A 13,564-nucleotide genomic window follows, 5' to 3' on the forward strand; every position below is an offset into this window, starting at 1 on the left:
TTTCTTATTAATGTCTGCTTCCTCACCAATTGTAATGATACACTGCCAGCATTGTGCTGAACTAATGAACAAACTCACACTAGGGAAGGAGAAAAAGACAAAACTAGCCTGGAGGAAGAAGAGAAACGATAAGAAGTTCAGTGTGCCCTACAGGCTGTAAAGCAGGATTAGGCCATCACTTTAATTTCCCTCTCTCTGTTCATTTGGAGCGGTGAAGTTTGGCTGCAGGTGGAATCCCTGTTTAATTACAAGTGGAGGGGGCAGAAAAAGAGTAGGATAAAGAGAGGAATAGAGATGAGGCAGAAGAATTAGTTGATAATAAAAGTCTCTGCAGATTTAATAAATGATCACTTACTGCAGGTTGACTTGAAGGCCTCTGGCATTATGTAAGGAGGAGAGGAGGCCAAGAGAAAAAGAGGAGAGAGGAGAAAGGAAAGAAAAACAAAGTCAAGCTTCATCAAGTGTACCTCAGTGTAGTTATGAAGATCTTGAAGAGGTAATTCTGAATACACTTACTCCCTCTCTCTCTTTGATACTGATCTCGTACAGATACAGTAAACACACACACACACACACTTACTGTACATATACTGTATATATAATTTAATGCTAATGTGCCATCACAGTAAATGATCAAGTACGTCTAAATCTCTCCCCCCACACATTAAGGCATCAAGTACTCCTGTGATCGCTGCCTTTTTTAAAAGCATGATTATATTCGGCAGCTTCCATCTCTCCCTATTGTGAAGAGAGGGAGAGTGCAGGCTGTAATGGCTGTCATTTGCTCACCTGGAACAGGAGGGAATTAGAAATGCCATGCACCCTATCCTTTGTATTTATCCCTGCTGATATGATAGCGCAGCCATAGTGAAGAGACGGTGAGGCGTAATGGTTGCCTCTTTGGCAAAGCCCACGAAGAAGACAGCATGAAATGAATGTGATATCGAGATGAGAGAGACAAGGGGTGCATTGGCTCGTTTAGCCACCAAATCCCTTGATTTTTTTTTTTGATAAAAGAGGGGAAAAAAGTGTTGCCTGCTTGTGTGTGTGTGTGTGTGAGAGAGAGAGGGGGAGAGAGAAAAAAGCGAGTTAGAGAACGGAGGCTCTGGAGATGATGAATGTATGATCTTACACACCTCAGAGCATCTGAGTGACAGAGAAAGACAGACAGACAGAGACAGAAGGAAGATGAATGATATCAGGATGCACGCTCTGGAACGGAGGACTCACATTGGCACCCATTGCATCTGCCGGGCTCTGACTGTGGTGTGTGTTTGTCTTTGTGTGTTTGTATTTTATCTGTTCAGAAAGCCATTTCCCCAGATGCAGGCATCTGAGGCTTCGATAGGCATCAGAAGGTCCCTTCCCTACAAAGTCTAAATCTGAGTGTGTTTTTGTATACATTACGTGTGTACATGTGGGTGGTGTGTGTATCAGCATATCTGCCACCGATGAAGTGTTAAATTATAAAGAAATGGTGGCATTGATTGCTACAGTTCTGTCTGGGTGCTTAACTTTTATGGCAGATCACAAGGTGACAAACCACTCGATGTGGTGACATGGTTACGTAGATTAAACAAAGGCACACACACGTGCACACAGGAAGATTGTGGTTTCATCGACTCTCATGATAAGGCTTTGGCAGCTGAAATCCCTCCATAGGATAACACAATGGCCTTTCTCTTCAGTGACTTGTACATTATTTAGCTGGCAGTGGGCTGAGGCAGGGTTGGACCTTAGGAGGAGGAGCAGGCTTGGTTGGAGAGTGACAGGAAGGGAGGGAATCTATCATGTGAGATGCAATGAGGATCAGCGTGGAGTTTGATCATGTGCTCACACACTTGCACCACTATCTCTGTGATTCCATCTAAAACTCATTCCCTTTATCTACCTAATGCAAATACGCCTGTACACTGTAGGGAGGGCAAAGCATACCTGCTTATTCTTATTCTTAACACACAAAGATGCACTCGCATTGTTTGTAATCTGTTTTATAGCATGCAAGATTCCTCTTGACTTTGGCAAGGAGATACACCCACTCTGAATTCATTCAGCTTTGTCTGAATCTGTGTCAGTGTGTGTGTGCATGTACACATGGCTGCCTGAGTATGCTATTTATAGTACTAGAAGAGATACACAGAAGAGACAAAAATGTAGAGAGCAAGAGGGAGAATGAGGTACTGGTGTGTTTCCAGAGTATCTCCATTGTGTCAGTATCTGACTTCAGTGACAATATGTGCATCTTTGTAGCTCTTGTGCTTCTTGTACACACATGACTTCCACGATGAGCATGTGCAAAATTGTAGCATGGACTTAGTGTGCTTTTATTTGAGAGAGAGTGAGGCTGTCAGGCAGAGATGTGCTGTGTGATAGTCCGTATCCAACAGAGAGGACTGCCGTCAGTGCCAGGCTGTGCTTTAGAGATACCACTGTGCATAGGCATTTCTGATCTCCTGTTACATTCAGTCATGCCCTACATTAAATGGTTTAATTACAGTCCTTTTCACACCCTTAAATATAAAATTTAGTCAGTAAAATGTGCTGTGAAGAGATGTATAATTGCATCACTTATATCCGGAGGTATTAACAGAGACCAGTATGCAAAAGAACCTATTGGAGGTGGTCTACTGTAAGGTGAACTTACCTCAGTGCTCATTATCACTGCTATAGTGTTTTTGAGAAGGGCAATTAATCCATTCATCTCCAGCAACCTTTACTGGTGCTGACTGCATGCTCTGACCTCTGACTTAAGGTTCTGTAGGTACACTCAGCAAGCACTTTATTAGGAACACCACACTAATACTGAGTAGGGCCTCCCTTTGCTCTCAAAACAGCCTCAGTTCTTCTTCTGTTTAAGTTGGATTACAAAAACCTGCTCAGCTTCATCAAAAAACTCATATTTCAAGACTGAAATTCCTTTTTTTTTGCAGACACACATACAAACATGAACACACACACACACACACACACACACACACACACACACACACACACACACACACACACACAGAGCTTTACCCTCATCATAACCCAATATCGGTCCCACACTGATGATGATGTCTCGCTTTCCCAGCTGTCATCGGTGAGCAGCCTGAGTGACAGCGGTTATCCACCAATGACGGCACATTAATCAAAAGTGCCAGCAACACATATTATTGCACCAAGCTGTTACCATGGTGACAAGAGGAGGAGACAGCTGATATCTACCTCAGCTTTGCCCCTTGCGCTCGGTCACTCAAGGCCCATGCCAATCAGTGCCAGTCAATGCCAATTTGAACTGGCATTGCTATGTATCATAATAGATGGACTGCTGTCCTAAGCTGCCACATTTCCCATATGGAGCCAGTGGCGAAAGATGGAAACTGTCAAGCAGTAACATTCTTTTTAAAATCTGTCCTGATAGAAAATACTTTGCAATCTCAATTTACATATTAGTTTAAATCTGGTTTTGGTCATTCAGAATGCAGACAATAATGGAGCAACAAGGTATACTGTGTTTTGAGTAAAGGGTGCAACTATCACTGTACACTTCTCCACTTACACATGCTTTTAAAATATAGTATCTCTTTGCAACAAGTTCATGCCTATGCTTTAGAGGTCGTCTGAAGTATTTGGCTACATTTCATCTTCAGTCCATTCATGAATAGAAAAAAAATTGAAAAAACTTTAAATCTTTCTTCACAGTTTTTAATCATTGTTGTATATCTCTCTGCAGCTGTCAAGGGTGCCAGTGGAGGCCTGTGGTCAGTACTCAACCTGCAGTGAATGTCTTGGATCAGGAGATCCCCACTGTGGCTGGTGTGTCCTGCACAACATGTAAGTGCTCCTGTCCCAGACTTGTACTCACACATACTGTGTATACAAACACAGATACACAATTTTACTTCTCTCTTACTTTTTAACTTTTCAGACAAACACATACTTTATTTGCTCACTTCCTTCCCATTCATTCAGTGACGCCTCCCAACATACTAACCAGACAGTTTGGGGCGTCCTGTATTTGGGTTGTTAGCCTTCCCTACCTCCGTGACGCCTGGATCCATTCTGAGGCTCCTCTAACCAACCCAGGCCAAGTCTCAGATTGCTTTCCTGGGGATTGGCCGCATGCCAGCGTCCCCCTTAAATCCATTACCAAAGCTAACTGCTGGCATTATTTACCAGTCCTGAAACCAAAGGCCTGGTGAGAGCACAGATACTGTCAGGCACTTCCATGGCTCTAATGGGTATCACTCCAAACTTCAGGCATTGAAACAAGGAGAGTGATAGCTTCTGTTATTGTAGGAAACTGCTGAATGAGATCTGAGATTACCTAATTAAATAAAATTGACTCACTCTCTGCCTTGCTTACCTGTTCTCTCTCCTACATTTTTTTTTTTACCTATAAGCTTCTGTCTCTTTGACACACACACACACACACATGAACACAGATACACACATTCTCACACACTCCAGTTGTTGTCAAACCCTTGTCCCTCAAGATTGGAGTGGGAGATAGTGCTTGCTGGGGGCAGGGAGATTTCCCACTCCACTTTAAATTGAAAAGTGCATTCTTGTGTTGGTGCTCGCCCTTGGGTAGAGTGTGTGTATGTGTGTGTGAATGAGTACATTTAGCACCTTCATCCACGTTGGCACTGAGTGGACGGGGCGAGGGCAGAGAAGCAGTGTGATTGTGAGAGGAACATACACACTGAAACCCAGAGGGGAAGGAGGGTGGACAGGGGAGGAGAGGATGGGACATATAGATGTAGAAAATAAGAAATAAATGGCAAAATGACAAAGGGAGAGAGGTAGGAAAACAGATTAGTGGAGAATAGAGATTTGTAAATTCTGACAATGATCATCTTGAAAACAAGCTTCTACGAGAGAAGATCTGTGAAAAGAGTGGTGAAATGTTATAAATTGACAGATCTGCAGTCCTTTTTGAAATTATGGCACCCCTAAATTTTAAGTACCAGAATTTAGAATATCTCCAGAAATAAATGCAAATTAAACAATTTTATTTTAATAAAATGTCGAAAGTTACAGAACCCACTGAAACAACCGCTCCAGATTGCTCAAGGTCAGCCAGAAGGTCTTTAGATGTCTTGCGTGTCTTTTTTTTTTCACAATCCAACCTTCACGGAGTTCTATCACTGAGTTTCTTCTTAGCACCGCATCCTGGCAGTGTCTTAACAGTTTTAGGACTGTGAAATGAAACATCTTGATAACAATAACACCTTGAAGCCTTTGGAATTGATATGTTTTTTGATAATAACGTTTCTGATGCTCTCAGGCAGCCCTCTTGTCTTCCTCATTGTGAATAAGAAACTTGAAACAATCAGCTCCTTTTTATGCAATAAAACCATCATTTCCTGGTTAATTCAGGTGATGTGAACACTGCAAAATAGGTACAGGTGAGTTTTTTGGTTTTTTTTGAGGAACTAATTTTTTATTTCATTATATGAAATCATTTTTTTTTCTCGTTCAGTAACTTTCAACATTTTATTAGATATTTTTATTATACAAAATTGGTTAATTTGCATGTATTTCTGAAGATATTCTAAATTTTGTACTTAAAATTCAGGGATGACAATGGGTCTTAGACAGTAAGTTTGTTTGCAACAGAGTGAAGGAAGGAGAAATAGCAGATGAATTTGTTTAAGGTCTCCAGGAGAGAAGGTGCAATAATAAACAGAGGACACACTCTTATGGGTTATGGGTCACAAACCAGAGGTTGGAGGCAAAGACACACACACACATCCATGCATGAAGGCATAATTCATCAGTCCAGAAGTTTCATGTTTGTCACAATTTCTCGTATCTCTAAACACTCTATACTTAACAAAACATAAATCAACCATATGGTGTATTCTAGCAGACCATATGGATTCTAGCAGATCATTAATTAATAATTTGGCCAAAGATGAAGTAGCGGGATCAATGTAAAAATTAAATTAAGGGCCACCAGTGAGTAGCCATCGTGCAGATATTTGCCACTTGGAATGTGCTTGCAATTTAAATCATCTTAAGCGTGTGTGATGGTATGTGAATATGATATGTGTGTGCATGTGCGTTTCTCTCTCTCTCTCTCTCTCTGTGTGTGTGTTTGTGTGTTTGTGTGAGTACAAACCCATTAACACCCTGGACATCCTCCCAGTCAGAGCAAATGGTTGGCCACAGATTGGCCTGTCACACTTAGCCTGATAGAATCGGCTCACCTCAGCTCACCCTTTACACAAATGCGCACAAGGGCAGGCATACACACACGCACACCCCTCTTGCTGGAGAATTAGTATCAAATTAGAGTGGAGCCCAGAGAGACAGAGAAAATAACCAAATGTCACTTTAGTTGATCTCAGGTGTCTAGGTTTGTGGCCATCACAAGTGCAGAGAGGGAGATTATAGGTGTGTGTGCGTTTGTGTTTGGGTGGGAGGGGGCTTGTTTTACTGTATTGGGGTCAGAAAACTGGGAGTCCATTATACTTGTGGGGACCAAAATGCTGGACCACACAAGTTTTAAATTGCTGTTTGAGGGTTAACACTTGGTTTTAGGGTTCAGGTTAGAATCAGGTTAAGATTAGGGTAAGGGCTTTGGGCCAGGCATTCAGTTGTGATGGGGCTAGGTAATGCAGTTGTCAAAGAATGGTCCCCACGAATACAGTAAAACGTGTGTGTGTGTGTGTGTGTGTGTGTGTGTGTGTGTGTGTGTGTGTGTGTGTGTGTGTGTGTGTGTGTGTGTGTGTGTGTGTGTGTGTGTGTGTGTAAAGGAAAGAGAGGTTGTGAGTGGTGTGCATGTGCTCACACCTCCTGTCAGCTACACACACAAGCACAATTGAAATGCACATCCCAATGTGACTGAAAGGACCACGGGTTTACCTTTCCCAAAGCCCCCCCTCCTCACCGCTCACCAACCCCCACCTTGTGAAAAAGTCTCAATGGTCGCATAGGAACTAGAATAGACTCAATGGTCACTTACTACAAGCGTCCCCGATAACGTAGTTTAGTAGTAGTGGTTTCCAGCCTATATTAAAATACATTTAATATTGTTCTTTTTTAAGTTTGAGGGAAAAAAAAGAACTGACCACAGTTGCCAGTATCATCAGGCCAAGGTGTCAAATGCGGAAAACTTTGGATCAAAAGATTCCAATTTTAAGTAAGCCTTTTCCTTCTATTTCTATTGTCATCCTCTCTCTTACAAATTTTATTAAATGGTGATGGACAGATAAAATTCAGTGGGACAGGCTGGGTGTGGAAAATCTGGCTAATGTTAGAAGACGGTGGGATAGCAGTCTACTTATGAATGCTATGCTGGATGTGGACGGATTGTGCAGGTAACATACACGCAAATATAGATTCTCACACAGATACATATATACTGCACTCATAGTCGTTTATGTTCTGTATAAACACACCACTTTTTCCATACAGGTTAGTTTTGTCTGGTTTCTTGAGGATAATTACATAATAATTAGTTGTCTGGCCACATAAAAACACACACTGAAACAGGGCCTTGAAAATTATTTTTCGATTGTCCCTAAGTAAACTCCGCAGTCTGATAAAATGGTTCATAATGTGTGTGTATGTATCACTCCACTCTTTCTCAACACCCCTTTTATTTACTGACAGTAATGTGAGGTCAGTAGTGGTGCAGGACCATTAACAGGCCTGAATACTGCCCTGATAGAAGAGATCCAAGCAGTTCTTGAAAACATCTAAAGAGAAAACTGTCCATACAGAGAAATGGCCAATCTTAGTGAAAATACAGAGGAAACATATTCAGTTTACTACTTCAGAATTTTCAGAATAGTTTCAGAATGTATTTTTACATTTTCCTTTTGTCATCAATCTCTTCTTCTATCTTCTTTTATCAATTGTCAAACATTCATAATACTGAGAAATGCGCAACAAGAGAGAATATGCAACAAGTATGGCTGTATCCAATTTCAATGTGCTCAAGGATAAAGAAAGTTGTTGAAAGAAAAGAAGTGTTATCTTGTTAGGAAGATAGTGTGACCGTGAATTAATAATGCATTAAGTCTGTCCTGGGTGAGTAGCTCTGACACACACACATGCACAGAAACAGGAACACACACATACCTAACCCAAAGACCTTCTCGTCAGGCATCTCGGCCATAACAAATACAACATATCCGGTGTGAGCTGAACTACTTGATATTCAGAAGACAGAAATATTTATCCTTTGTCCTTCAGTCTCCTCTCACATCCACTTGAGTATCTTAGCAGAATAACATTTTTGGCTGCAACAGTGGGGTCAGCCCTATAAACGCGAATGTCGCTGACAGAATGATTGACTCAGTGATGAAGTTACACCATTGGTCAGCCAGCCAACTGTTGTAGTTTCCCGTTGCCGTTGCTCTTTCAAAATGAATTGGGGCAAACAGTTTAAATTGCATCATCGGGGGGTGTTTACAGGCAGCGTTGCCAATGTAGCACCTTTTCACAAAAGCACCGTCTGAAAAATCTACCGACTTCTTGGAAACTTTAGCTACTTTCCATAGAAGAGAGTCGCCAGTGGTGACCCACGAGCGCACGGGTGGCCTTTCCCTCCACAGGCACACCTCTCTGTGCGTCTCATTCAATTGGCCGCAGGGCAACTGACACAGACTCGAATGAGCTTCTGACTTTCTCCCTGAAAGATCATTCTACAAGCAAATGCAGCCGAAATCACAGCACAGCTGTTGTCTTTAACTTGTGGGTAAGGTGTCGGGCAACATGACAGTTTTAAAATCAGGATTTTAGCAGTGCAGAGCAGCAGCTTTTAAAGGGTTTGTAAGTGCCTGCTGATTAACATGTCGTTTTAATTGGCCGCAAATCAGTCACTATTTCATACTTGTTCCGTTGTCTTACAGCAGAAACAGAAAAAACATGTAAATGAGAAAAGCTTTATTTGGAATTCGGCTTCATTAATACTGTATATGTGAGTACAGAGAGAAGCAAATAGGTAAAGGGCAGTCAAGCCATATGCTAGGTTTTAACCTAGTCTTTTTATTTATGTCACTCCGAGAGGTGACTTAAATAAAACAGAAGATTGGCAGCTGAAAAAGAATAATTACAGATACACTCAGTTGTAAGTTTATTAGGTACATCTAGCTAACATTAATGCATTCTAATCCAACAGTACTGCAATAAATCCTACCTTTGTGAGGGTTTCAATGTTTTTGGTGAAACGGTGTTAAAGATTCATTTATTCATCTTTATGATCATTGTGGAGGTTGCAATTTGTGGTGCCGTTGAACTGTATTGCATTATACAAAGAGGTGGACACGTGTGTTATTTAACCTAGCCTCATTGATTTGTATTGGGTGGACAAAATATAAGGGACACCTGTCAGCATAACGCAATGCAGCTATACATCACCGCAGACTACATCCTTTTAAATTGATCATACAACTGAATAAACACCTTTTTAACAAGTTTCAACAAACTCAACACTCAAAATTTATAATTATAAATCTATTAATTACTCAATACACAGCGGTTGCAATGCTGGAAATTGTTTGTGCACTTATTTCATGGACATCAGATCTTCTAAAAGTGGAAGTAATTGAATAACAGAGACTTGTACAGCTTACAAGTTACTCCGCTATGCACTTTTATGCTGAGTGTATTCTGAACATTGATATCTTTACTAGAGCCTGATCGATACTGGATTTTTGGGGCAGATACAATTTTATGGAGTGCACTTCCCCTTTCAGGTGATATGATATATGCATATGTGTGTGTGTGTGTGTGTGTGTGTGTGTGTGTGTGTGTGTGTGTGTGTGTGTGTGTGTGTGTGTGTGTATTTGTATATATAATATATATATACACATATGTGTGTGTGTATATATATGTTTGTGTGTGTATATTTGTGCGTGTATGTATATTTGTGTGCGTGTATGTATATTTGTCTGTGTGTGTGTGTGTGTGTGTGTGTGTGTGTGTGTGTGTATGTGTATTTGTCTGTGTGTGTGTATATGTATATATGTATCTATATCTGTGTGTGTGTGTGAGTGTATACGTGTGTGTGTCTGTATATATAGAGGTTAGTAGGTTGTTGGTCCTTTTGTAGTGAAGATGATAGGTTTTGCTCTGTGTTTTATTGTTTCTGTTCAACTCAAACTCAAGGAACTATTGGAATACACATACACTGTCCCACACACACTTACTTTGTGCTGAAAGGAGGGGCGTTGAGGTAAAGGATAGCATGCAGTTCCTCTTCAAAGTGTTTTTCCAGATAGTTTGTTGTTCCCAATCAACCTTGAAATCACCTCACTGGTCTGAGAGCAAACAGAATTGCAAGCAAGCTCTCTCTCTCTCTCTCGCCCGCGCTCTCTCGCTCTCTTTCTCGCCCGCGCTCTCTCGTTCTCTCTCTCTCTCTCGCCCGCGCTCTCTCGCTCTCTCTCTCTCTCTCTCTCTCTCTACGTTTCGCTCTCCTTCTCTATCAGCATTGCCTTTATTTACTCTATAGATCGGTGAGAAGAGCTGTTCGAGAGAACACCAGGGGAAGAGGAGAAAAGCAATCAATAGTACAGGGGAGGAAATCAACAGGAGTGGATGGTGCAGCTTTGTGTTCTCTCTGTGTGTGTGTGTGTGTGTGTGTGTGTGTGTGTGTGTGTGTGTGTGTGTGTGTGTGTGTGTGTGTGTGTGTGTGTGTGTGTGTGTGTGTGTGTGTGTGTGTGTGAGATAGCAGTCATTGTCCTTGACAAACACTAACCATCTATTTATAAAGGCAAATGTCTTCAATAATCACTCACAAGTTTGACTTTGAATTTATGTGTTGGCTTTTTTGAGCCCACAAGGAAACCTGAGCCCTGCAACTGTTCAAGTAAACCTGAATCCTCGTCTGTCAACCAAACTGTCTTTGCCTATCAAACTCAAGAGTCATGGTCTCTTCTGCTGGGATGCATGACTTATGCTAATGCCCGTCTAGCTCGGCAGGTGAAAGGAAAGTTTCCACTCATCTCAGCCCCCTCTTTTCATCGTTCCCCTTCTTTCCACTCTTTTACCACTGACAATGGATGTCATACTCTGTCAATCAAAGCCTCAAGAATATTACCTCTAAGGGAGTATCTAAGAGACATAGTGTAGGGATATATACAGTAACAACCATAGATACATACATAGTTATTTCTCATTTTTTTCTACATCCCATCCGATCTACATCCATTTATAAATTTTTTTTTTTTTGCTGTTCATGAAAAAAAACAGTTTCTGTAAATTCTTTATATTTTAATATGAAATCCTAGTTATGTGGTATATGACCTAGTGGGAATAGTATTTGTAAATCACAGTCATTTTAAATCACTTTTCTGTGATTGTCAAAACGTTACTAATTTGCTAATACTTCTATCGTTCAGTGAAACCCCGGGGTTTTATGTCTTACTGTTTTTGTTTGTTTACAGTACAAAGCTAGGCTTACATGGCATATTAATTTTCCTGTGTTGTTTCCATTCGCACTTCAGTCCCTCCAAGCAAGGCTAAGTCATTTCTGCAATGAGCCAGTATGTCAGAAAAGTTACAGCTACGTTATGGATACGTTACTGCCCCTAATGCCAGCTGTCAGCTGTCAGATTTGTAAGTGGGTAACTAGGCTGTCACCGCATCTGTCACGTGTGACAGCCAGACAGATTGGAAACCATATTTGGAGAAGTAGCATTGTCAAAATGAATGTCGTCATATTTTGCATGGATGTTGAGAATATCTCACATTACTCTTTGATATCGGTGTCAATTGTGAACAAGTGGTGCTAATGTTGCAAAATCTTCACATTAATTATGGGTTTGACATATCTCAATCTCTGCTTTTGGTTGCGATAGTGGTAATATTCCCAGAGTGCTGAAATCATATTCTCTTTTTCCCCCCTTTTTTTTTTCTTCTCCTCCTCTTCCTCTCTTCACTATCATTCATATCCTACTCCATACCCAGCAGGCTTATCATACACTTTAATTTTGTGTTTGTGTGAGCTTGTTTGTGTGTGTCTTTGCTTCTGTCAATCGTCTCATAGTCTGTATTTATTTATTTATGCCTCAATTACAGTGTGTATTTTGATGCTCTTTACCCTATGTTACATTTTTGCTTGTGCATGCATGTGCACCCGTGATCTGTGTGCATGAGATCCCAGTGCATTTTGTGTTCAGAGGCGTGTTTTGTCCTTAAATAGTATCAATCTCCAACGCCTTTTAACTCCTTTCCTCTCTTCCCCCAAACACTCATAAACATTGATCCCTTGTCCCTGAAGTGGAATGGGGACACTAAAATCATCTGTGCCACTGACCACACGCAACTACCTTCTCCTCGTTCATTAGAGAAGGTCTGTCTATACAATCAATATTAAACCTCTAGAGGTAAACTGTGATATACAGAGGAGTCCTTATGAATCAGTGGACCCAAACAACCACTGGGTACTTAAAAATGGTATGGGTTTGAATCTGAATGGTCGCTCTTACAGTCACATTTTACACGGATGCCTCTTACGTTTTCCTTTGGAGTAGACTCTGCTTTATCAAAATGAACAGATAAGATAAATGTAAATGCTTTTATGAAGTTGTGTGCTGGAGTCCCGCAATCACGCCTTAATAAGCAGTTGTTAAACACATGTACAAGCTTATTAGGATGATAGAACTTAGTTCAAGAAGTCATAAATAAACACACAAAATGGCTGATAAAACTCGCAAGTCATGCTGCAAAGCTTTTTGTCTTCTAAATCCTTTGTATTCCCAGGACATCTTTGGTGCTGTCAAATGAATAACCTTTCGGAGGGAAAAGTTAATTGGCAGATCCACTGAATGGTTTTTCTATCTTGCTCTCCCTTCTCTCTCTCTCGCTCATATTAATTCTGCACTGCCGCTACCTGTCGCTGTGTTCACAGTCATCCGTTACCTCAGTGTGCTCATTACGGTGTTATGCCACACTAATTCTAATTAAAACTGCAGTGCCACAATTAGCATGCTACCAAGGACGCATTGTGTTTGGTGGTGGCGACCACTAGCCTCCCCCTGAAGATAGCTGTAAGTGCTTTGAAAAATATCCTCGGCAGGGAAAGGCATTTTTACACCAAAAGAGTTTTCCCACTATCAGTAAGAGTGAGATCTAATATTAGACCGGCCACATTAAGTAAAACCACTACCTGATAAGAAAGGCCAAGCCAGAGTGTGTAGACTGGCATTTCATATGTAATGGAATTAACGTATGTTTATTGGTTGCCTGTTTTAAATGCACTATAATAGGAGTGCCTGCTTGTGTGCTATGTACATGTTAACTTGCCAGCGTTTGCCATGTTTTAGCTACTGCTGATGTTATGGACTGTGACTGGATGGAAATGTTATTGACATAACAGTTAAAACAAATAAAGTTTATTGGTGAAAGAAAATAGCGGACAGGAGAAAGCAGTGACAACAGGTACAAATATCTGAGATAATATCAACAGACTCATTTATTCATGATACAGGCAAACTTGTGATCAATAAATTATAAACTTTCCCACTGACTGAGCCAAGATGCGAGGACAAGGAATAAGTAAAGATTTCTGGTCAGTGAGGAAATAAAAAAATGTCAGAGGACTGAGAAAATATTTTCATTGTGT

General features: G+C 40.9%; 1 protein-coding gene across 10 annotated transcripts in view; it reads left to right on the top strand.

Annotated features, from left to right (window-relative positions):
* plxna4 (plexin A4) overlaps positions 1–13,564 on the top strand; it is a 245,678-nt gene that overhangs the window by 149,931 nt on the left and 82,183 nt on the right. For 9 of the 10 annotated variants that reach the window (XM_040144316.1, XM_040144371.1, XM_040144380.1 and 6 more), the window contains one exon: positions 3,716–3,816. In XM_040144316.1, coding sequence (XP_040000250.1) covers positions 3,716–3,816 — 101 coding nt within the window. Of the gene's footprint in view, positions 1–3,715; positions 3,817–3,954; positions 4,041–13,564 lie in introns of those variants that run through there. The other variant, XM_040144395.1, reaches the window with a different exon arrangement.

Source organism: Xiphias gladius, chromosome 2, assembly GCF_016859285.1.
Source record: "Xiphias gladius isolate SHS-SW01 ecotype Sanya breed wild chromosome 2, ASM1685928v1, whole genome shotgun sequence".
Lineage (NCBI taxonomy): Eukaryota > Metazoa > Chordata > Actinopteri > Istiophoriformes > Xiphiidae > Xiphias > Xiphias gladius.